This window comes from Lissotriton vulgaris, chromosome 6 (assembly GCF_964263255.1).
Source record: "Lissotriton vulgaris chromosome 6, aLisVul1.2, whole genome shotgun sequence".
NCBI lineage: Eukaryota > Metazoa > Chordata > Amphibia > Caudata > Salamandridae > Lissotriton > Lissotriton vulgaris.
Genome location: NC_141694.1, coordinates 1,229,766,085 through 1,229,790,709, shown reverse-complemented (window position 1 = coordinate 1,229,790,709; position 24,625 = coordinate 1,229,766,085). Strand labels below are relative to the sequence as shown.

The following is a 24,625-nucleotide window of genomic DNA, read 5'->3' as shown; positions in this document are numbered from 1 at the left end:
TGCCCTCAACTGCAAAGCTAATGGCCCTAGAGCTAACTCAAACAATAAGAAGAACTGCTGACACGACTTTCAATTTCCTTTTTTTAAATGTAGTCACAGGACTCGTTTTCCTAAGGCAAAAGGGTGATTAGGTCACAGGAGAACCCCAGCTACTGAAGTACCTGCCCAAGCATTTAACAATCCTCTCCTAAAGCAGTGTAGATTTGGATTATAGAAATAATTCTGATAATCTCAGTCAATTTGTTGAAAACAGCAAGAACTACAAATGGCCCAACACTCTTGTGTTTATTTTTAACTAGAAAAATAATGGGAGCGAGCAACCTCTATCTCATATCTCGTAAAAAGACAGCTCCGATGTCTTGGATGCTAATATCCTTTGCACTACATGCTGGTGCACTATGGAGCGGACAGGCTGGTCCAATCAGGGACAATGAAAAAGGGTTGAAACAGACAAATTCCAGGATTGAGGACTTCAACCAGTGAGAGTAGCTTGTCCATAGAAGGCAACAGACTCCAAGACAAAAAGGCATAATGCTGATTTAATAACAACAAATTGAGAGAGAGGGAATTGTAAAGGACACTCTCGGTCCCCCTGGTCAATCTTTTCAAACAACAAAAGTGTTGTGAAAAACAAATGTATGAGCACAGAAAGCAGAGAAGGAAAAATCAACTTTAATGAGTCACATTGGAAATCATTAGGGATTTCTTTAGGAAGCCCTCACTCACCACCCTGGGTGGTGACATGCTTCATCATCGGGCCCACCAGGAGAAGCCGAATGTCTCCCTGGTGTGCTACAACGCCAGATTACTGCGGAGCTGGTTATTCGTGGCAATAGTGTCAAAAGGATGTGATTTAAAAATATCAAGGGCTGTACCATGCAAATGTTTTATTCAATGGTCAGCCTGACATAAGTAAAAATATATGTGTGTGGGAAATCTACCAAATAATTGTTTGGATATTTGCACTTTGGAGTGGGGTCGACATGTTTCTGCCCATCTATGTGTAATTTTACTGGGCTTTCATCAGGACCGTAAGTAGTTTACCTCAGCGGTATGGGCGCGCGAAGGCCCACCCTTACTAGAGGACGTGAAAGTTAAAATCAGGTGTGAAAAAGGGTGCAAAAAACAAACCATCAATTTGTGGGTTTTCCCTCAGTTGAGAGGAACCTGTATACTTTGTAAGTTAAAAGATCCACACCCCATAGGTCTCGGGAGGGGGTGGAGGCGACAATGGCACACCGCCCGCAAAGCCTGCCACCCGCTCGACATCTAGCGTCTCCTACTACCGGACCTTGTGGATAATGCTGATTTAAACATGAAAAGTGCTACAAGGGCTGAACAGAGGATTCAACAGGGACATCCTTCGAACTACCATGTTGGCCTTTCGGGGGGTGGGAGGGGGGGGTCCGAGGGACGCCTTCCTCTGAAAAAAATCTAAGCAGTTCAGGTAGTAGAAGGGGGAACAACTCCACATCAAATCCTTAATTGAATATGTATCTCAGGGCTACAGTAGTAAAGGAAGTAGCATATTGAAACAAAGATACCCTGGGACACTACAGGATACTGTGACAGTTTTATCCAAATTTAGAATAACCATTTTGAAAACTTTCCAAAATTATCAAATGAAGATACACTGTCAGTCAAGTTAAAACTAAGTGAACAACAAAATATATTTGAAATAACCACAATATCTTTTAACACAGCCTTCTTTATCGGGACACATAGTAATTTATGTCCTTGTCCACCTGGATAACGAGATGAGATTAACAACAGACTCAGCAGGAGGAGCACATGACATGTGATCTAGGGGAAGCACGTGCTCAAGTATCTAACCTCAAACATTTGAACTCGGACGAGAGTGGCTGCTCCTTACTCCGGATGTGAAGTAGCAGGATTGGTGCCAAACCACTAAACAGTCCATTCTCCTAAGTACAGGAGTTATAAGTAGTATTTGTTAATGACAGCTAACCTGAAAATTGCCGGTGTCGACTTTGTATTGATATGTTGGGTCTCGTAGTTCATTTACCCTATAAAAAGGAAATTAATAAGCAGTTTAAAAACAGACTCAAAATAACAGTGCAGTCAGTCATATGCCAAACAAATAACCTCTTTTTGCTTCTAATATTGTTTTACAATGTAGAATATTAAACTACTTACAAATACAGCTGCATCCTCTACATTAGTTTGTAAATATTGTTAAATTAATTAAAAGACAAAGGAAAGGTCATTGTGCGTGTGAAAGGATCACCAGGTAGAGTAGGCTAATATGAACATCCCACCGCAAGGGTGAAATACACTGACACAATTTACAAAGTGCTCAGCGTTACATTTTTACATGTTTCTGGCAGTCTTTGCTAATGCAAAAAGAGTCATCTTCAGGCTTTTTTTGCATTTCTCAAATGTGCTGCAAATGAAGAGGTACTTGGTTTAGAGTCGCAAAAATAAAAATCTGGAAAGTTAGTGTTCATCTTCTGAGGGCACCCCTTATTTCTTTAGGATGAAAATGATGGCTGGCTGTACTAAGACTGTCTTTCAACTGGATGTGAGACGAAAGAGTGTAAAAGATTCTGTATTTCTTGCACTCTGGACAATGATTGATAGGCATAGAGCTTTATATCTTGAAGAAACTATTCACTGTGCATCTGAGAAGGATTTTGTGGTTGTCAAAATTAGCAACGTCTGTAAGATACTTCAATGCTGGCATTATTCAGTTGCTTGGGTCAATATGACCTGATCTCAGTAGAGCATAGCACGTAGTCAGTAACTGTGTAGACATTCCTGAAATATGTACCTCAAATAGGTGCAAGCACCAAGAGTGCCAGAATGATGCACAAGGTGATCATGTTTCAATGTACGTTCAAAACCCTGACTGCAGGATAAGGATACCTTGAACTTGGCATTGCTCAAAGACCACAGTTGTATTAAGGGTAGTCACTAAAATTAAATTTTCTGTGAAGGGATCAATCTGAACTTCTTGACATATACTGTGTGTCCCTATGTTTAAGTCTATCAATCTTGAAGCTGCTTGCATCAGGCTTCCTGAAACTATTCTCTTGGTACGTTACTAAAGATAATCTCTTTAAGTTCTAAGAGCAGGTGAGTTTATAATTGGCTTGGCAATCGTGGAACAAAGTACCTAGTTTAGTTAATTCAACTGCAAAGTGATTAAACATTTTAGAGAGAGAAATGCAGTGGAGTTGGTAAAAGGCGGTGAGATCTGTTTCAGCTGAAACTAAGAATGAAAGGTTAGCAAGAAAGCAACTCATATAATCTGTATAGGAGAATATAAGGACAACAAACAAATCCAGATAAAATACTATTAGCCACACGGTCAAACATCTGAAACAATAAAAAACATTTTTTTTAAAAAAGAAATAACTTACGTTTGCCAAATACCCAGAGTCACTGATGCCATCCACAGAAGCCCAACAATTAAGATTTTAGGTAAATAGAAAGTCAGGCACTTCCTTTCTCCCTGCATGGGGAACAAAAATAAAAGAACTCTTTGTAACATGGGAAACACTTTTTATAACAGACACATTGATTATATATCAATTTACAGCAGGCTCTCAAGCTTAGCAAGTCAACTAATCACACCTGCTCAGAAATTGATAAAGTCTTCCCAATACTGATATATTCTGGTTTGCCATTTTCTATTGTGAACAACTGATTTTGCAGAGAACTGCACAAGTATATTGCTTTTCAATATCAATTGTCCTTCAGATTGATAGAAATATAGACATTATGATATAAGATTTTGATCATTAGGTCCTCCTGTCTGTCCATTTCCTGCCAGCTTTTCACAAGAAGTACCCTCTTTGTTTCTCCATATTTACCTTGTCTTACTCTGTAGTAATGCATCAGGTTTCCATTCTACCCTTTTTCAAACTACTTGCCGGGTTTTTTTTCCACAATTTTAGGTGTGAAGATACTAAGTGCATTTGCTACCCTCTGATGAAAAGGGCATAGTAAAATACGGCCTACCACCCCTTCCCAGTTTCATATCAAAACATATAATTCAAGGAGCAGTTTCCCATGAAACATCTGTGCCAAGTCTACTGCCTACATTACTTTCTGGGAATTTTATCGATTCCTGCCTAGCTATCTTTTCCACCAGTTTATAGATTTTAGTTATTTAGCCTTTCATCATAGGATTTGAGATGTATACTGTGAAACCATTTATGAAGTTGGTCTTTGGATATTTTCCAACCGGTCTTCATCCATCTGGAGGAAAACAAGTTACTTACCTGTAACTTTGGTTCCCCAGTATTGGTAACTTTCATAGATTCCCATGCTTTGTATAATTGCCCGTCGTCGGAATGGAAGCCTCTGTAAATAAAAAATACCATAGTAGTGAGCACAAAGTGAAAAAATAGGCCTAGGCCTAATCTCATCTTGTAGCTTATCCACCTCTTTTTGTAAAAGAGACCAAATTCTTGCAATAGCCAATCAGAGCAGCCTCACCCCACAGAACCTTCCTGAGAGAGCCTCAGAGCCTCAGATTTTCGTAGCCGTTGTGAACAGCAACATCATTGTACAATAAGGCTGAGCTTTCCCAGGGGAGGAGGGTGGGCGCATGGGAATCGATGAAAGTTATCAATACTGGGGAACCAAAGTTACAGGTAAGTAACTTGTTTTCTTGCCCCAGTATTGAAACTTTCATAGATTCCCATGCTTTGTATCAGAATAGCTAGCAGTAAAGAGAAAGGATATTTTGTCATTTGTATATCTGCAAATGTCATACATAACCTGATAAGAAAAACAGATACACATTGGCATCACAAAGCAGAACACCCACAAGTAATACAAAATATGCAATACAGGAAGGCGGGATAGAAAGAAAAGCTCACCGACTTATTGAAAAAGGTTCCTCAAGACCGCTTGGCCCACTGCCGCATCCTCTTTCACAGAAGAATCCAAGCAGTAGTGGCGAGTGAAGATGTGGACACTGCTCCATGTCGCCGCTCTACATATCTCCTTGATCGGGAAACCTGAGAATAGAGCCACCGATGAAGCCATCGACCTCGTAGAATAAGCACGAACTGCTCGCTGAAGCGGCGTGCCTGCTTCTTGATGGCAAAACTGGATTGCACTTGATATCCAGCGGGAAATACAAGGTTTAGAAATTGGACAACCCTTTCGCGGAGCACTGTATGAGACAAAAAGCTGGGAAGACTTCCTGAACAGTTTCGTCCGCTCCAAGTAGAATTTGAGACATCTATTAATGTCCAAAGAATGCAAAGCCCTCTCTGCTGGCGTGGAGGGCCCCGGGAAGAAGGACTTCAAGATCACCAGCTCATTCAGATGGAATTCTGAGGGGACCTTTGGGATAAATTTAGGATTTGTCCGCAGGATGAGAACATCATTCTTGAATTGTAGAAACGGCTCCTCAATGGTGAATGCCTGGAGCTCACTAACTCTTCTAGCCGATGTCCGGGCCAAGAGAAGAGCCAGTTTCCATGATACAAACTTTATATCGGCCCTGTGAATAGGCTCTAACGGAGCCTTCATCAGATGTGACAGGACCAAATTAAGATGCCAGGCTGGTGGTGGATATTTACAACAAGGGGTGGTGAGGGACAGAGTCTCTGAATTAAACAGAAAGCTCTCACCCAGTCAAGAGATCAGGGCTAGATCCAACACCGTTTTTTAGCTCACTGCACCATCCCAGTTTCAGAACCTGGCCGTATGCAAATTAGTCTGTTCCTGTCCCAGTGCATGATGGGAACAGGGCAAACCAAACTACAAAAGCCAATTCTTACACTGGGAAGGAAACAAGCTCCCGGGGACCGGTTTCTGGCATTACAGCCGTCTTCGGCCCGGTTTGCTTGAATCCTGATGGTGCAATGAGCAAGGGTCTCACATCTGAGAATACCCTTCCACGCTTAGGGTGGACAAAAATATTTACAACAAGGGGTGGTGAGGGACAGAGTCTCTGAATTAAACAGAAAGCTCTCACCCAGTCAAGAGATCAGGGCTAGATCCAACACCGTTTTTTAGCTCACTGCACCATCCCAGTTTCAGAACCTGGCCGTATGCAAATTAGTCTGTTCCTGTCCCAGTGCATGATGGGAACAGGGCAAACCAAACTACAAAAGCCAATTCTTACACTGGGAAGGAAACAAGCTCCCGGGGACCGGTTTCTGGCATTACAGCCGTCTTCGGCCCGGTTTGCTTGAATCCTGATGGTGCAATGAGCAAGGGTCTCACATCTGAGAATACCCTTCCACGCTTAGGGTGGACAAAAATATTTACAAAAATATTTACAACAAGGGGTGGTGAGGGACAGAGTCTCTGAATTAAACAGAAAGCTCTCACCCAGTCAAGAGATCAGGGCTAGATCCAACACCGTTTTTTAGCTCACTGCACCATCCCAGTTTCAGAACCTGGCCGTATGCAAATTAGTCTGTTCCTGTCCCAGTGCATGATGGGAACAGGGCAAACCAAACTGTGAATAGGCTCTAACGGAGCCTTCATCAGATGTGACAGGACCAAATTAAGATGCCAGGCTGGTGGTGGAGGCCGGACTGGAGGAAAAACCCTGAACAAACCTTTCAGGAACTATGTAACAATCCTCGCAGACCAAAGGGAAGGACCTGATGATGATTGTCTAAATCTAGAACTGGCCGCCAGATGAACCTTTACAGAAGAATAAGCCAATCCAGACTTTGCAAGAGAAAGGATGTAGGGCAAGAGTTGGTGCAGTGCAGAAGTATATGGATGTAGACCTTGTCTCTGACACCAAAGGCAGAACCTCTTCCACTTCGCCCGATAGGTTTTATTCATACTCGGCGCTCGGGCCTGGGCTAAAATGTCTCTACATTCTCCTGGAAGATTCACACCCTGGAACTCTCTGAACTCAGGAGCCACGCTGTCAATTGGAGTGAATTCAGATCCGGATGCAGGACCTGCCCGTGAGCCATTGTTAATAGTGATGGAACAGGCCACAGGAGAATTGGTTGATCTTGTGAGAGAAGAAGTTGTTCTGTGTACCAAAACTGCCTGGGCCATGCTGGTGCAATCAAAATCATTCTGCACGGCTCCGCCTTGAGCTTGCGGATCAACCTCGGGATCAGCGGAGTTGGTGGAAAGGCGTAAACACATGCGCCGTACCAGGCTATCAAAAGCATAATTCCCCAAGGATCCCTGATGGTGATCCCTGCTTGCGTAGCACTGGCATTTGGCGTTCTGAGGAGTGGCAAACAGATCGATAGTTGGGGTCCCCCAACGTGAAAACAGTTCCTCTAGAATGGTCTTATCCAATTCCCATTCGTGGCTGATAAGTCTTTTGGCGACTCAAAGCGTCCGCTGTGGCATTGAGTGTGCCTGCAAGATGTTCCGCTGAGAGAGTGATATTGTGTTGGATCACCCAATTCCAAAGAGTCTGTGCTTCCTTCGAAAGGGTGCAGGATCTCGTCCCGCCATGCTTGTTTATGTAGTGCATGGCCGTGGTGTTGTCTGTACGAACCAGCACTGAACGGTTGCGGATCCTTGGAATGAAAGCCTGTAAGGCTAGACGGATGGCCATAAGTTCCAGCAGATTAATTGTGGGTTTCTAACGTGCTAGAATCGACTCCCGAAGGAGTATCTCTGCACAGTAGACCGCTGGGGAACCCGTCCTGGATTTCCCTGCGAGATGGTCCCTACTGGGTATCTCCAAGGTGAAACCAGGCATCCCCGGCGTATGTGGGGGGCCGTTGTGTAGATGTGGCAAGCTAATGCCCAGAGTTGCCTAGTGTGATTCCTGGTTAGAGTAGGCACCGAGGTGATAATTATCGAGTCCGCTGACCCTGGTCCACGACCCTTCCGTGTCGGGAATTGAACCCTGGTCCCGGGCCGTCCTCTGCTCTCGGGTCTGCCACCTATAACAAGTGAGCCACACCACTCATCCAGATTGATGTGGAACTTGCCCTGGACTGTGCTCCAATGACCACTGACTTTAAGTTCTTGGAGGACCGCTCCCCACCCCTCCATGGAAGCATCTGTTGTCAACACCATGGGAAATGGTGAAAGTTGGAATGGCAAACCTCCTAAAAGATTCTCTTTTAGCAACCACCAGCTGCTTGCTTTCCGCATTCCTGGTGTAATCACGATCTTGTCGTCGAAGGAGCCTGTCACCTGACGCCATTGCTTGTCCAGCTGTTCCTGCAGTGGATGCATTCGAAGCCTGCAGTGCGGTATCAATGGTATGCAGGATGATATCGATCCGAGAAGAGATTTGTATTGGCGGACTGACAGACTTCCTTGTTTGCAGGAGGCGAGCTGGAAGAATCAGTTTGGTCTGGCGCTCTGCAGCAATCCGTGTCCAGGATAGCACCCAACAACTTCGCTGTTTTGGAGGGGTGCAAAATTGATTTCTCCTTGTTGAGCCGAAGGCCCAGCTGCTCGAACAGTTGACTGCAACTCGTGACTGCCCTGGACGCTTCTTGGAACGAGGGAGCCTTTAACTAGCCAATCGTCCAGATATGGGAAGACTTCGAAAGACTGCCTCCTGAGAAAAGCTGCCACAGGAGCTAGTACCTTTGTAAAGATCCTCGGTGCGGACCGGAGACCAAAAACTGAAGTACTGGGTTTTAAGAACCCAGCGGTGCCAGGGTACACACCCGAAGACTTCAAGTTCTTCCTGTTTCAGACTACAGAAACACAGAGTCTTCTAGGTGAAGTCAAAGATCGTATTTATTGGCAGCAGCCAGTAACAGGTATCCTAGAAGTACAACACAGTGTATGTTCTCAGGAGACTGCTCAAGCTTACAAAGCCAGCCTTCTCTTTTTATACAAAATATTATGCTTCAGGCAAACATTCCTTATTTTACAGTTGACCATTCACATATTTCCACTACAAAGAAAAAGCAGAGTCATGATGACAAGCCCATATTTCAGTTTGTTCAGCCCACAATCAACTATCCGGCAAGGCCAAGTATTTCCATCAGATATCGACGGACCCCTAATAAAAACGGGTACCTCCTCATCGTAAAGCAAGTCATAAAGAAAGAAACAGAGACAGGTGTGTGTGAGATTAGACATAGTTTGTGTGCAATGAAAGGTTTACGACATGTGCGCCTTGATGCTAATCTTATTCGGCCACTGGGAAAGAAACTGGCCGAACAAGTTTGGCTTCAGACAGTGGACTCAGCTCACCCAGGTCACAGAGGAGTCAGCGAAGGTATAGGTGTCCTTCTGACTCGATCTCGGCTTTAGTAATTTAGCCTAGGTGAGGGCAATCACAAAATGGCTGCCGTTCACAAAATGGAACCCGAAGGTTAAAATGAAAACTCCGATTTCAGGGTGATTTTGTCACTCTAATATGACGGAAATGCTTGTGCATAGTATCTCAATCATTACCGGTCTGCTGATACCAAAATCGTCATAATACGACGATGTTTATAACACGGGTCCAGAATCTTCAGTACTACAGACCCTCCTTTTGCCCTTGCATAGGCAATAACCTATACTCACGCTAATCCGAGTCCAGCTCTATATTCATAAAGTCATTGAGATGCTGCTGTAGCATCATTCTATTACTCAGCTCGTTTCTTGATACAGGTTTCCTTACACACGATGTAGCACAGAGGCCACATATTGCAGGAGCACACTGTACACACAGACAGAACAAGAAAAGAATAGCTAAGATCATCCCAATGACTATCAGAATCTTCCATCCCCAGGTGGATATCAGTTCCCAGAACCACCCCATCAATGACCAATCCCCTTTATCCATGTGGATAGATTCGGAGATCTTATGCAGTTTGGAAATGGCCTGGTAAACTGTTGGAGCGTTATCGGGGATGAAAATACAGCAACTTGATTGGATCACTTTACATACCCCACCTCGGTCTGCAAGTATGACATCTAATGCAACCCTATTCTGAAGAGTCATAAGGCGATCCGACTGGAGTTCAGCTGTCAAATTACTAAGGGCACCGGCAGTTTCAACTATAGTGGATTCAACCACCCTTGTCAATTGCCTGATGTTCCTGCTGTTAACCATAGGTCCCCAAAACGGCAGAAAACCCTTCACGAAATCTCCAAATTCTTGTCCTGCAGTGTCTTCTTCACTCACGACACCTCTAACTATCCTTGTCCTGTGGTAATCTGCCATAGCCGTGTAGGTGGGAGGCAACAGGAACGAAACATAACATGTGCCCGAGAAGTCAGGGGGCAACCATGTATAGGCTCTATCATGGCAGATGAAATAGGTCCCCTCAGCTGCTAGAAACGGAGGGGAAGTCTGGGACGCAAAAACGTATGTCTCAGTGCAGATACTTTTCCCCAACTGAGCTCTGGGATTCTTGCCATTACCTTGCAGACATAGGTGACCCTGATGGGGTACGATCCAAATCGAGGAGGATCTCTTTGCTCGCTGGTTCTCACTCAAAGCAACTCCATATTTTGTTACATTCCATCTAACGTAAGCTTGCAACTCATCCCTAGGAATCGTTCTGTACGAGTCAATTGTTCTGCTCATATTTGCAATTCCTACTACCAATGCTTTATTGCTCGAGTTACTTCTCGTGGAACGCGGAGGATATGGTTCGATAGCATATATGAACATCGTCTGAAACGCCCACAAAGAACCATTGTAGCTAAATGGTAAGACCAAGTATGGGATACCTTTATCTGTTGTATGTGGCATAAGACCACACACCCAACAATTAGTTGTGTTCACTACTAATTGGTGTTGGTGTAAAAGCTGGATGAAAGAGTTATTGATAAACTCTAATCTTCTAGTGGACTCATGCTCAGGCAGAGGGTGAAAAGAATGCGAAGAAACAGTAGGAGGAGGTATGGGCTGTGTAGTGGGTGCAAAGGTCACTTGAAAAGAGAATAAAACATATCCTATTAAAAACATCATTACACTAAGCGACATAAAAATGCATAATATCAAAAATCGTGTCTTTGTCATTAATATACACATTCTGGCTTTAAAGTTCATCTGTTTGGCAGGTCTCTCCATCTCGAAAAACTCCATCCTCGCTAAATAGCTGCCCGCGGCGGTAGGGTGATCCATGCTAAGGAATGCTTCTGTCAGTCCAGGGCAACTCCCTTAGACCAACCAGAACTGTCGACCTAACGTCTTCAGCTGCACTCCAAAGACTTAAGCAACCGCGACCCTAGCAGCTGAACCCGGATGGCGGTTCGAAAAACAAAAATAAGCAAGTTTCTCAGATGAGAGAGCTGCACATTCAAAAATAGAAAAATAATTTTTATTTGTCCATAGTTGTCGGCCTCAGATTATAACGGCTTTTTCCAGGTATTGTCTGGTTCTGAAACAAAAGTTCAGACTCTGTAGTGTTCAATCGACTTGACGGTGGCACAACTTCTTGCAAGATATTGTCGCTTTTTTGTTCAGAAATTGTTCCTTTTACACGTGCATCGCTAAAAGGCAGAAAACGAGGCACAGTCTCAGTTTCAGAGTCAGCTATACTCTCCTGGATCCCATGGTCGTACAGGAGAGGCAGTGGGACCCTCTTACAGTGTACGCCGTGGATCCAGTGCTTTTTCCCTTCTACTCGAACAGCTGATCTCGTTGAGAGAAGAACAAGGTGAGGTCCGGTCCAACGGGGCTGGTCATTCTTTGTCCGCTGGAAATTCCGGATCAGCACCCACGATCCAGGATCGATAGGATGTACTGGAGCTTCAGGGACCGGAGGCAGAGTATCATGAACCTGTTGGTGTAAAACACGCAATTTAGCCGTCAATTCGTACATATAATCAAGCAGTACAGGATGTTCAAGTTCACTATATTTTTTGGTCTTGGCACTCCCCATATATTGGCCGGACGGCCAAACACAATCTCGTAGGGACTAAGTCCCACTCGCGAGTGAATAGTCATTCTCGTTGATAGGAGTGCTAAAGGCAGAGCGTCAGGCCATTTAAGACCAGAACTCGCTTGAATCTTTGCCAATTTCAAATTCAATGTGCCATTATAGCATTCTACTAATCCAGCTGATTGGGGGTGATTTGCAGCGTGGAATTTCTGTTGGATGCCTAGTCCCTCACATACTTTCTTCATCACTCGACCCACAAACTCACTTCCATTGTCACTCCAGACCATTCTCTGCATTCCAAATCTAGGGAAGAATTCTTTGACAAGGGCTTTAGCTGTGGATATGGCAGTGTTGTCTTTTAGGGGGTATGCTTCTACCCATCTCGAAAAGGCACAAACAACAACGAGTACGTATTTCAAATTGTTGCACCTTTCCATGTGAATGAAATCTAGCTGCAAAACCTCGAACGGATACGTTGGAGGCGCAAAATTACCAGCTGGAGTTGGAGTTCCTCTACCAGGATTGTATTTCAGACACACCATACAGTTCTTCACCAAGTTCTCTGCACATTTTGGAATTCCCGCATTCTGCCAAACCGGAGCCAACAACTTACAAATCCCTTTCACACTAATATGTGTCATTCCATGAGCCATTGTCACCACTGCAAGCACATATGCATCGGGTAATAACCATCTCTGATGCTCTGACAAATCAATCCAACAACCATTCGAATCCAATCTACCCTTACTTTCTCTCCATTCATTCAACTCTTTCTCTGTAGCTTCAGCTTGAATGGATTTCACGCTCTCAATCGTATCTTAACACATTCCAACATCACCTACCCATCTTGGAGGGCCTGCTACATACATTCGATTCATTACATCTTTTGCTGTTTCTTTTGCGATTTCATCAGCAAATGCATTACCACGACCAACATCATCAGTAACCTTTTTGTGTGCACTGCATTTCACAATCGCAACTTGTAACGGTAAGGTCAGTGTCTCAAGAAGCTCATTCACCAACTGTCCATGCTGGATCTTTGTCCCATGTGAAGTTAAAAATCCACGTTCATGCCACAAACGTCCAAAGCTATGAGCCACGCCAAAAGCGTATTGGCTGTCAGTATATATGGTCACTCTCATACCTTTCGACAACACGCACGCTCTCGTAAGTGCAATCAATTCTGCTGCTTGTGCTGAATTATGTGGAATACGTGCAGTTTCAACAATCGTATGCAAAGTCGTAACAGCATATGCCGCAGTCGTATCACCATTCGCCAACTTAAAGCACGAACCATCAACCCACAAAGTACCATCACATTCAGGAAGAGGAGTATCTCTCAAATCTATTCTCCCTTTCGTTTCTTCTTCAGTTCTCAGAAAACAGTCATGCTGTTCTTCATTATCATCATCTGTCTTGACTGAAATCGGCAACAATGTGGCTGGATTCAACGTGTTGCATCGTTTAATGTGCACATGACTCGCTAACAACGTCAACTCATAACCCGAAAACCGAGCACTAGTTAAATGCTGTGTCTTCGTACGGTTCAACAAGGTATCCACTGCATGTGGAACCATAACAACTATCCATAACCAAACCAGCAGACTGTCGAATTGAAACAGCCGCTGCCGCGGTAGCTCTCAAGCAACTCGGCAACGCTCTAGCTACAGGATCTAAAGTCGACGAAAAGTACGCACATGGACGTTGCTTGACAATGCACATCCCTCTCTCTCGTGAACATACAATGTGAAAGGCTTACTGTAGTCGGGAGTACCCAACACAGGAGCCGAACACAACGCATTGCGTAATTCAGAAAAACTCGTTTGACATTCGTCAGTCCAAGGAATAGGATTTGGAGTATCCTTAACAGTAAGGGCTATCAAAGGCTTCGCTAACATTAGGAATCCACTGTCTACAGTACGACGTAATACCCAAAGACGCACGTACTTCTCTCTGTGTCGTAGACACACTCATTTTCGCAATAGTTTGAATTCTTTCTGGGGTCAGTTTCCTTCCCTCCTTCGATAAGAGGTGACCTAAGTAGGTTACCTCATGTCGACAAAATTGCAACTTCGAGAGAGAAACTTTGTGATGACAATCAGACAAGTGATGTAGTAACGACAAAGTGGCTTCCCTGCAAATCTCCTCCGTGTCAGCAGCGACTAGTAAATCATCTACGTATTGAATAAGGGCTGCACCATCAGGTAAAATCAACAGATCAAGTTGTGTCTTCAAAGCTTGACTATAGATCGATGGACTCTCGCAATAACCTTGAGGAGCGCGTTTAAAGCGAAAACTGCGACCTCCTAAAGAGAATCCAAAAATGTCCCTACTCTCCATGGCAATAGGGATGCTGAAGAAAGCATTCTTCAAGTCAATCACCGAAAACCATGTGGCAGTAGCTGGAATCAGAGTCAACAAGGCTGTAATGTCAGGCACAACTGGAAATCGTGGAACAACAATCTTGTTTACTTCGCGAAGATCGATGACAAACCTATATACAGGAGGCTGTGAAGGATCAGTTCTCTTCAGAACAGGCAAAACAGGACTATTGCACACATTACCTCTCGTTTCCTCAATGACACCCTTTTCGATCAGATCATAAATAATTGCTAAAAGCGCACGCTCACCATCACTCGAGATGCGATATTGTGGAATGCGCGGTAACTTAGCATTCGCCTTCAGTGTCACGACATATGGAGGAATGTCCAATAGACCCACATCTTTGGACCAGTAGCCCACAATGAATCTGGTAAGAGAGACAATTCAGATGGAAGACAATCTTTCGACACTTACATCGGAGAGATCACTCTCTTACCTAAAGTAAGATGTACTCCTGATGGAGAACAATACAATGTCGCATGCAATCTCTTTAACAAATCCAATCCCAACAAATTCTCATTACAACCTGTTGTCAAAAGAAGGGGTGCTTCGATCTTACGCGGACCAACAGAAAGAGACAATGGAGCAGAAATCGGATTCGTAACGGGGGCGCCAGAAAAACCTACAGAAACATTATCGAAGCCAGACAAAGGTGCGCCAGGGAGTTTAGAATGCATAATAGAACTCTTTGTAGCACCAGTATCCAACAGAAAAGGTTCTGACACACCTGATGTAATCACTTCAACATAAGGTCCACTCTGATCTACTGGAACTGAAACACCTCCCTCTCTTTGTCCATGGCTGTCCTAACAATCATTACCATTTGCTTCATCACCTTCAACATAGTAATCATCCACATAGTACTGTGTTGTCCTACCAGACGAACTTTGCTGTTGATCAAAACTATTCATCGAGTTCTGCGGAGGCAAAGGACGTACATTCTGTCCGCGACCTCTACCTTTAGGCACTTGTTGAGCACCTCTACCTCTCACACCAGAAGCACCATCTCTAAGATTAACCCATGTATCACCTAATTCAACCGCATGATCCGTATGACGAATCTTACTCCAAATAGGTTGTGGAACAACATTGCCAAACAACATGTCGATGTCCGCTAAATTCATAATACACGAACTCACAGTTTGAGTCAACTCTTTATAGTACCCTGCTGGATTTTTGCGTGGATCGGGCAAAGACTGCTTAATAGCTAAAACTTCAGCACGTTTCCACGGAACATGTACCCAAACACGCTGAAAATGAGCCGGTACAGCTGGTGGATTATTACCTTGGCCAGCAACCACTTCTTCCTTCCACACCGGAGGAACTTCTCTCATCGGATATTGTTGTGCCTTTCTCCCAACTGAAGAATCAGACTCAAACAATTGTCGAGAAGGAGACTCACTCCTAAATGACAACAACGTCGCAACCGCTTTCTCAACATCAGATGGACTCACAATCATTCCCTTCGCAAATTCGGAACGTATGCTATACAACTTGTCAGGAGCTTGCCCTACTTCCTCATCCCATTTCTCAACAAGAAAAGCCCACATCGTATCGAAAATGTACCGTTGCTTCGGTGCTTCCCATTGAAGGAAAACATGCATAACACCCTCAAGATCATACCGCGTATCGTACATAATCCATTTACGCGCCATATGGTCCAAAATTGTACACTCATCCATATTCGGCAACTGACTACGTGACTGTCTACGCTCAATAACAGGGGACATACCCAACTGTCCCAAAAAAGGAGAAAAGAAACCAGTAGTCATTCGTTGTCTAGCAGAAGGAGAAGGTGAAAGAATAAGAGAAGACGGAACAGTAGCAGAAGAATTCGAAGTCGGAATGGAGGAAACATTAAGAACAGGCGTAGAAGTAGCAGACGAAGAAGGAGACAAAGGTGGCGGCCCCTGAGGAGGCTGCGCCAAAGGAAGACTAGCCAACGGAAAAGGAGCTGGCTGTGGTGGAATCACAGGTGGCACAACAACTGGGGGTTGTGAAATCACAGCTGGTGGCGGTTGTGCCGTAGCACTCTGTGCATAAGGGTGTGGTGAACTCAAGAGATGTGACATTAAAGGATGTTTCTCAAGATCTTCCCTTCCTTCCTGTTCTTTACGCGGCAAAACTGTGTAGCATCTGTCTACCGCTAACTTCTTCACCCTAAGCATTTGTTCGCTTTCTTGCTCTTCCTCATTATCCCTAAACGCAACCGCTGCTTGTACCATAGACATACCTCGTTCTCGTTTATTTTTCTTCGCTAACTTCATTTGTCTCTGTTTGGCTTCTTTGCGCCACATGCGAAAAGAGTCAAACATTGCCGGCCGGGCTTTCTTCTTAAAAAGTTTAACCTCTAAATTATCCCAAATCTCTGTCAAAACTACCATATTGAGGCCATTTTAAAACACCATCTTTCCTGGTGTATCGGATCCATACTTCATTATATGCGATGGGGCCTACCCCATGTTTCACATAGAGTTCATAGGTTGGAGTTCCAATCGGAGGAACCGGACAAGAGTCCTCCAATCGGGAATCCTTATTACAGCCAAAACAAAACATATTTCCAAGTCTGCTAAGACCAGGCATCTACGCTCTCTAGTCTAGCTTCAAACTTCAAAGGATTATAGAATATGATAGTCTCGCGAATACACGAGTCCTTCGGCTTTGGGATTTGCAAATTCCAAATCAAAGCGATCCAAAAAAGGATACCAAAACTAAGAACCAAACTAAGGACTGGGAGACGCTCCACTCATACTTAACTGAAGGTGTCGATGACGTCACCAGAAGACTCGTCTACCGTTTCGCTCTACCAATCATCAAGGGTCCAAAACAGGGCGATAGTCAGGGCAGCAGTCCTTCGTAGCCGTCGGGAAGCGGGGAACCTCGCAGCAAAGACTTTCGGACCACGTCGACATACAGGGGTCGATGAAGTGGCGGCCTTCCTCCAGAATTTTCACACGAAGGTCCTCACAAACCTCTGGCTTGGACCGGTACCGCTGAAATCGCCCCACGTGGGCGCCAAACCGAAGTACTGGGTTTTAAGAACCCAGCGGTGCCAGGGTACACACCCGAAGACTTCGAGTTCTTCCTGTTTCAGACTACAGAAACACAGAGTCTTCTAGGTGAAGTCAAAGATCGTATTTATTGGCTGCAGCCAGTAACAGGTATCCTAGAAGTACAACACAGTATGTTCTCAGGAGACTGCTCAATCTTACAAAGCCAGCCTTCTCTTTTTATACAAAATATTATGCTTCAGGCAAACATTCCTTATTTTACAGTTGACCATTCACATATTTCCACTACAAAGAAAAAGCAGAGTCATGATGACAAGCCCATATTTCAGTTTGTTCAGCCCACAATCAACTATCCAGCAAGGCCCAGTATTTCCATCAGATAGACGGACCCCTAATAAAAACGGGCACCTCCTCATCGTAAAGCAAGTCAAAGAAAGAAACAGAGACAGGTGTGTGTGAGATTAGACATAGTTTGTGTGCGATGAAAGGTTTACGACATGTGCGCCTTGATGCTAATCTCATTCGGCCACTGGGAAAGGAACTGGCCGAACAAGTTTGGCTTCAGGCAGTGGACTCAGCTCACCCAGGTCACAGAGGAGTCAGCGAAGGTATACGTGTCCTTCTGACTCGATCTCGGCTTTAGTCATTTAGCCTAGGTGAGGGCAATCACAAAATGGCTGCCGTTCACAAAATGGAACCCGAAGGTTAAAACGAAAACTCCGATTTCAGGGCGATTTCGTCACTCGAATATGACGGAAATGCTTGTGCATAGTATCTCAATCATTACCGGTCTGCTGATACCAAAATCGTCATAATACGACGATGTTTGTAACACGGGTCCAGAATCTTCAGCACTACAGGTAGTACTCTGAATTGAAAATGGCTCTTGCCTACTGTGAATCGAAGATATTACCAATGAGCTGGATGAATGGGCACATGGAAATATGCATCCTCCAGATCTAGGGTTGCCATGTAGTCCCCTGGAATGAGAAGACGGAGAATGTCCTGAAGGGTGACCATCCTGAAAGACAACTTGATGAGATAAGTGTTGAGCTCCCATAGATCTAAAATCGGACGCCACTTCTCCTTCGTTTTGTGAACCAGGAAGAACCTGGAATAGAACCCTTTCCCCTTTTGGGAGTGAGGTACAGGCTCTATTGCCCCCTTGATGAAGACTTGGTGGACTTCGAGACAAAGAAGTCCTAGATGTTTGGGTGCAATGGCGCCTGGAGCTCTCGTTGGAGGAAGATGTTGAAACTCCAACGTGTGTCCTCTTTTGATGATGTTCAGGACCCACTGGTCTGATGTTATGACCTTCCAGCTGTTTAGGCAATGGGCAATCCTGCCCCTCACTGATGTTAACGAGGGAACAGGAACAGTAGAAAGAGCCACATGGCCGCTATTGTCTCTCCTCTGTTGCCCCTGACGTCCTCTCGGCGGCTGGCGAGACAAAAGACCCCGCCGGACCCTGCCTCTGCGAATATTGGGGTTTGTATGACTGACCATGTTGAGAGTAGGAAGAGTAGCGTTGCTGATTGCCGCCTCTGTAGGATGAGAAACCTCTTCCTCTTGCTCCCTTGAAAGGAACTTTGCGGTATTGTAATGTTCCCAAAGATTTAGACGTGACAGTACCCTTCTTTATGCCTTGTAGGGCGTCATCCACGTGTTTACCAAATAACATCTCTCCGTCATAAGGTAAGTCGAGAATTATGTTCTGTACTTATTGTCTAAACCACGTGGCTCGCAGCCAACCCTGGCGTCTCGAAACAGCCGAGCCTGCTAGCGCTCGGAAGGCCGTCGTTACTATATCCATAGCGCAGTCGATTACCTCCGAAGAGGCGCGCTCACCTTCCATCAAGATTTTCCTGACCTCATCCTTAGATCCATCCTGAAGTTCTTCCACAAACGAGGATAGGTCATACCACATCTGGCGATCATATCTCCCCAGAATCGCCAGAGCATTAGCCGCCCTAACAAGGAGACTGGCCATTGTGGAGAATCTTTTTCCTACATTATCCAGACGCCTCCCCTCTTTATCAGGTGGTGTTGTTAGCGGTGTTGATGGATTCTTAGACTTACTCTGTGCGGCCTGGGGATAACAGAGTCCGGTTTTGGTTGACCTGTAAGACATGCGGGGCTGCCCTCCGGCGCCTTATATTTTTTCTCCAGTCTGGGAAGCACTGGGAGGACCGTTGCTGGATTTTGCATAGCCTTTATTCCCTCCGGCCAAACATGCTCAATGATGGGGATCGAACAAACTGACTTCCGGAATGGTTCTTTGAAGTCGTACAAAAAACAGTCAGATTGAACTGTGGTAATGGGAAGACCAAATCTCTTAGATGCTCGTTCCATGAGGTTGTGAAAACCTCCAATATCTGCTGGAGGAGAGGTTGCGGTATCAGGCCCCGTTACATCTGGATCTTGAAGGCCATCCTGATCCCAATCCACATTCCGATCTTGGTCAGGGTCCCTCTGCTGATCCGTATCTGATGAGGCATCATCATCATCATCCCGAATGGCAACCACCTCCTGAGGATGTTCTACGGGCTCTGGGTCATGCACCCTTAAGGGCAAAGAGGCGTCCGCCACTGCTTGCTGTACTGGAGGTAGAGGTGTTGGAGGACGTACGTGTTGAACCTCCTGTTGAGTTGGAAACCGCCTCCGATAGTTCTGCAACATTAATTGTAGGTCTGAGATGAGTGAGGACGGCATCGCTACCATCTCCTGTTGAGACCTTCGTGGAGATTTCTGCGAATGATCCTGCATGCAAGGCACCTCTTGCTGGTCATAACAGTCTTGCGGAGCATAGTGGTGTTGCTCCGTCTCGCCTTCCTCAGAATTGACCTCCTGTAATTTGACTTGCAAGTCAGATGGGCTATAAGCTGGCCCATAAGCGCTGTCATTCTCCTCCTCAGAGTCATCATCAACCAGTAATGAAGGAGGCAACAGCGTAACCCGCCGTGGAGATGTCATTTCTGGAGTTATACGTCTCTTCCTTTGAGAAATGCAGATTTTCGACTTCGTCGAAGGGAACGTCGTCGACGGTTGAATCTTCGTCGACTGTTTCGTCGACGGAGGCGCCGACGAAGAGACTGTGCTCGTCGTCGAAGGCTGAGTCGTCGATGGTGAGATGGCTTTCGTCGACAATAGTTGGACCGTTGACGGCGTCGTCGACGAGCTCATCGTCAGAATCATGGCAGCTGTCGTCGTCGACGTTGTTCTCGTCGTCGTCATCGCCGTCGACACTACTCTCGTCGTCGACGTGGAAAATGTCAGCTTCGTCGACGACGAACAGGAATCAGGCGTTTTAAACATCGACGACGGTGTAGATGCCGTCGACGTAGCCATTTTCAGAGACAAGTCTTTCTTGACAGGAATCGTTGAAGTACCTGTAGTTTTTACCGTCGACAGACGCTGTTTCTTGTCTAAAGCAATGTCCTGAGGCATAGACGAAGGCTTTTTGACCCCTCTTTCTTTCTCTGAAGTTGGTGAAGTCACAGAGACGATTTTCTTAGCCTTCTTTGTAGGTTGCAACTCCTCAGGCTGTCCCTGCCTCTCCTTTTCACCGTGGTGAGATTTTAGGGAAGCAGGCCTATCAGACCTATCAGAGGTCCCAGGCAAGGCCTTAACAAGGGGCTCATTAGATGTCGAAGGGGAAGACCTACCCCTCTTCCTTGATCTTCTTGATGACACAGCAGAAGAAGAGCCCTCACTGTCTGAAGACAGAACCTCCTTGCGATCCTTCATTTTTTGCAACCAAGTCAGCAGGCGGCCTTCTCTGTCCCTCAAGGTCTTAGTGGAGAAGGTCCTACAAATCTTGCATTCAGTGGCCCTATGGTCCGGGTACAAGCAGTATATGCAGTCTTCATGTTTGTCATCAACAAACAACCTCTTTTTTTAGCAGGTAGCACAGGCTCTAAAAGGTGCTTTCTTCTCTTTGTCAGACATGACGAAAAAACAGGCAAAAAACTGTAGATATCTACTCAGAAGTGAAGAAAATTGAGCAGAGCTCAATGGAGACTCCCTTGCACAACGTGCAGTAGAAAATCTGAGGCTCTGAGGCTCTCTCAGGAAGGTTATGTGGGGTGAGGCTGCTCTGATTGGCTATTGCAAGAATTTGGTCTCTTTTACAAAAAGAGGTGGATTAGCTACAAGATGAGATGAGGCCTAGGCCTATTTTTTCACTTTGTGCTTACTACCATGGTATTTTTTATTTACCGAGGCTCCCATTCCGACGACGGGGAATTATACAAAGCATGGCAATCTATGAAAGTTCCAATACTGGGGCAAATATTATTTCTAGAACTATGGACATACCACAAGAGGGGGCCCTAAGGAACAAGTTACTTACATTTGGTAACAATGTATCTGTAAGAGACATATGTTAAGTATAGATTCCTTACCTTAGAATTATCCCCAGGCGTCAGACTGGATCTGGAGATTTTTTTTTTTAGCAGTATCCTTGCGCATCGGTAGGTGGCGTCGGTAGACTAGACCTCCATCTTCGACGGTGTGTTCGCCGGGATGACGTCGCGGTGCCTAAATACACGCTTCTCCTGCGCACGGACGTCCGTTCTGACATGACTTTCCACGCCAGAAGTGCAGAGCCATGCAAGACACTGACCACTGGTGCGCTAAACTAGGGTCCTGCAAGGGAGTCCCTATCCCTAGAAGTTAGTTCACAGAGAGGGGAGAATGGGTGGGGCAGTAAGGAATCTATAACTAACATATGCCTCTTACAGATACCACGTTACCAAAGGTAAGTAGCTTCTGCATCTGAAAGAGACTGTTAGTTATAGATGCCTTACCTTACAATAGATACCCCAGCAATACCAACCCTGGAGGAGGGTCTGCGAACTAAGTTCACACCAGAAAGTCCTGGAAGACAGACTGGGCAAAATAGTCGTCCCTCTGGACTTGCCTGTCCAGGCAGTAATGTCTGGTGAACGTGTGCAAGGATGCCCACGTGGCTGCCTGACAGATCTCAAGGAGGGGAACTCCAAGAGCAAGAGCAGTGGTGGCTGACGTAGCTCTGGTAGAATAAGCACGGAGCCCCACTGGAGGTTCCTTCTCGCCAAAGCATAGCATATTTTAATACAAAGGACAACACATCTAGAGGTGGTCTGCTTTTGAACGGCCCAACCTTTCTTGGCACATACTTAAACAGCGGAGAGCTGATCGTCCACCCGGAAATCTTTTGTCAGTCAAATTAGAAAGAAAGCGCACAATTGGGGTCCAGGCAGTGGAGTCTCTCCTCCTCGTTGGAAGAGTGCGTAAGTGGGAAAAAGATGGGCAAAGTAATGGTTTGTCCAATGTGAAAGGGCGTTACCACTTTGGGAAGGAACGAAGATCTTGTCCTAAGCACCTCTTTGTCCGGATGCACAGAGAAGAAAGGTGGCTTAGAAGAAAGAGCTTGGAGCTCACACACTATGCGAGCAGAGGGGATGGCAACAAGGAAAGCTGTCTTTTGAGTGAAGAGCCTGAAAGGACAGTTGTGAAGAGGCTCGAAGGGAGCGCACATAAGGTAGGTTAAGACAAGATTCAAGTCCCACTGGGGCATTATGAAGGGAGAAGGAGGAAAGAGATGAGTAATGCCCTCGAAGAATCTCTGTACAATAGGGGACTTGAACAAAGATGGCTGATCTGGAAGCCGAAGGAAAGCACAGATGGCCGAAAGATAGCCTTTAAGAGTGTCCAGCGCAGAGCCCAGGGCTAAAGAAAGAATATACAACAGGACCTCTGAAAGAGGGTCAGAAAGGGGATTCAAAGCCATGCCACAAATGTGTTCCATCGACAGGAATTTACCGACTTAGTGGAGGGATGCCTTGCAGCCAAGATAAAGTTACAGACTTTGGGAGGAATGTCCCAAAAACTGTTGCCGCTCAATCTCCACGCAAGGAGGTGGAGGCTGGACAGGTTCAGGTGAAGGACCCTCCCCTGTTGCTGCGACAGAAGATTCTCCATAAGAGGCAGTCTGAGTAGAGGATCGATGGTCATGGTCAGGAGCTCTGGGTACCAGACTCTTCGTGTCCAGTCCGGAGCCACAAGAAAGACTTGGGCCTGGTCGCGATTGATCTTCTCCAGCACTCTGGGCAGAAGTGGTACTGGTGGAAAGGCATACAAGATGCCGCAGTTCCACTAAAGATGAAAAGCGTCGCTGAGCAAGTGCCGCCTTGGAAATTCCAGCACACAGAATTGCTGACATTGAGCGTTCTCTTCGATGGCAAACAGATCTAACCAAGGCTCTCCCCACCGCTGAAAGAGACCTTGCACCACCTTCGAGTGAAGAGGCCATTCGTGATCCACCAGGCACTGGCGGCGGAGTTTGTCCGCACTGGCATTCAGAGATCCTGCCAGGTGTCGAACCAACAGGGTCATGCCCGGATGTTCCAGCCATGTCCATAGACAAAGAGCCTATTGACAAAGGGTTTACACCCCCACCCGCCCTGTTAGTTGCAGTACCACATGGTGGTGGTGTTGTCTGTGAACACCTGCACCACTTTCCCTTTGAGAGGGAAGGGATACCTTCAGTGGCAGACCAATCGCCCGGAGCACTAGCAGGTTGATATGGAGCCCGGAGTCCGCTGGAGACCAGACGCCTCTGATCTCTGCCTTTCCCAGATGGCCGCCCCATTATTATTATTATTATTATCATGTTTCTTATATAGCGCCTGAATGGACCCCTGAAGGGGTATCTCCGCGCTTGCCTTGGGAACCCGTCCTGGCTTTTCCCTGTGAGATAGCCCCTACAGGGCATCCCCAAGGTGAAAGCTAGGCATCCCGCCGCGGGGGGGCCGTTGTGGAGATTAAGCAAGCTTAATGCCCAGAGTTGCAGAGTGTGAACCCATGATTAGGTCAGGCACCGAAGCGAGAATTATCGAGTCCATGGACATTTGAGCTCTAGACCCTGCCGCGTCGGGAATTGAACCCTGGTCCCGGGTCTGACCTCTGCTTCAGGGTCTGCCTGCTCTAACCAATGAGCCACACTTCTCCACCCATCCCAGGAGTGATGCATCTGTCACTACTGTGAGGTCTGGTTGGGGAAGGGAGAGCAATCTGCCTCTGACCCAAGTGTTGTTCGTTAGCCACCACTGCAGTTGTTGCACAATTCCCTCTGAGATCTGGACGTAGTCAGAAAGATTTTGCCTGATGCTGCACCCACTGAAACTTCAGGTCCCACTGCAGAGCCTGCATATGCCATCTGGCATGATCCACCAGGAGGATGCAGGAGGCCATGAGGCCAAGCAGCCTCAGGGTCATTCTCACCGAAATCCGGGATAGAGGCTGAAACATCAGTATCCTAGCCCGAACATCCCAGACTCGCTGCTCGGGAGGACAGGCCCAAAACTGCACTGTGTCTAAAACTGCCTGATAAAAGGGGGAATTTGAGAAGGGATCAGGTGTGAGTTTGGCCCATTGATAGTGGACCCCAGCGGGTGTAGGAGGTCCGCCGTAGTCTGGAAA

The 24,625-nt window shown here is 45.9% G+C and overlaps 1 protein-coding gene across 2 annotated transcripts in view; it reads right to left on the bottom strand.

The window, feature by feature from the left end:
* The window catches only part of TMEM181 (transmembrane protein 181), a 395,254-nt gene that overhangs the window by 66,982 nt on the left and 303,647 nt on the right, over positions 1-24,625 (bottom strand). For both annotated transcript variants that reach the window (XM_086927323.1, XM_086927322.1), the window contains exons 10-11: positions 3,384-3,475; positions 1,970-2,027 (exon numbers count right to left, since the gene is read on the bottom strand). In XM_086927323.1, the coding sequence (XP_086783449.1) occupies positions 1,970-2,027; positions 3,384-3,475 (150 nt within the window). The remainder of the gene's footprint in view (positions 1-1,969; positions 2,028-3,383; positions 3,476-24,625) is intronic.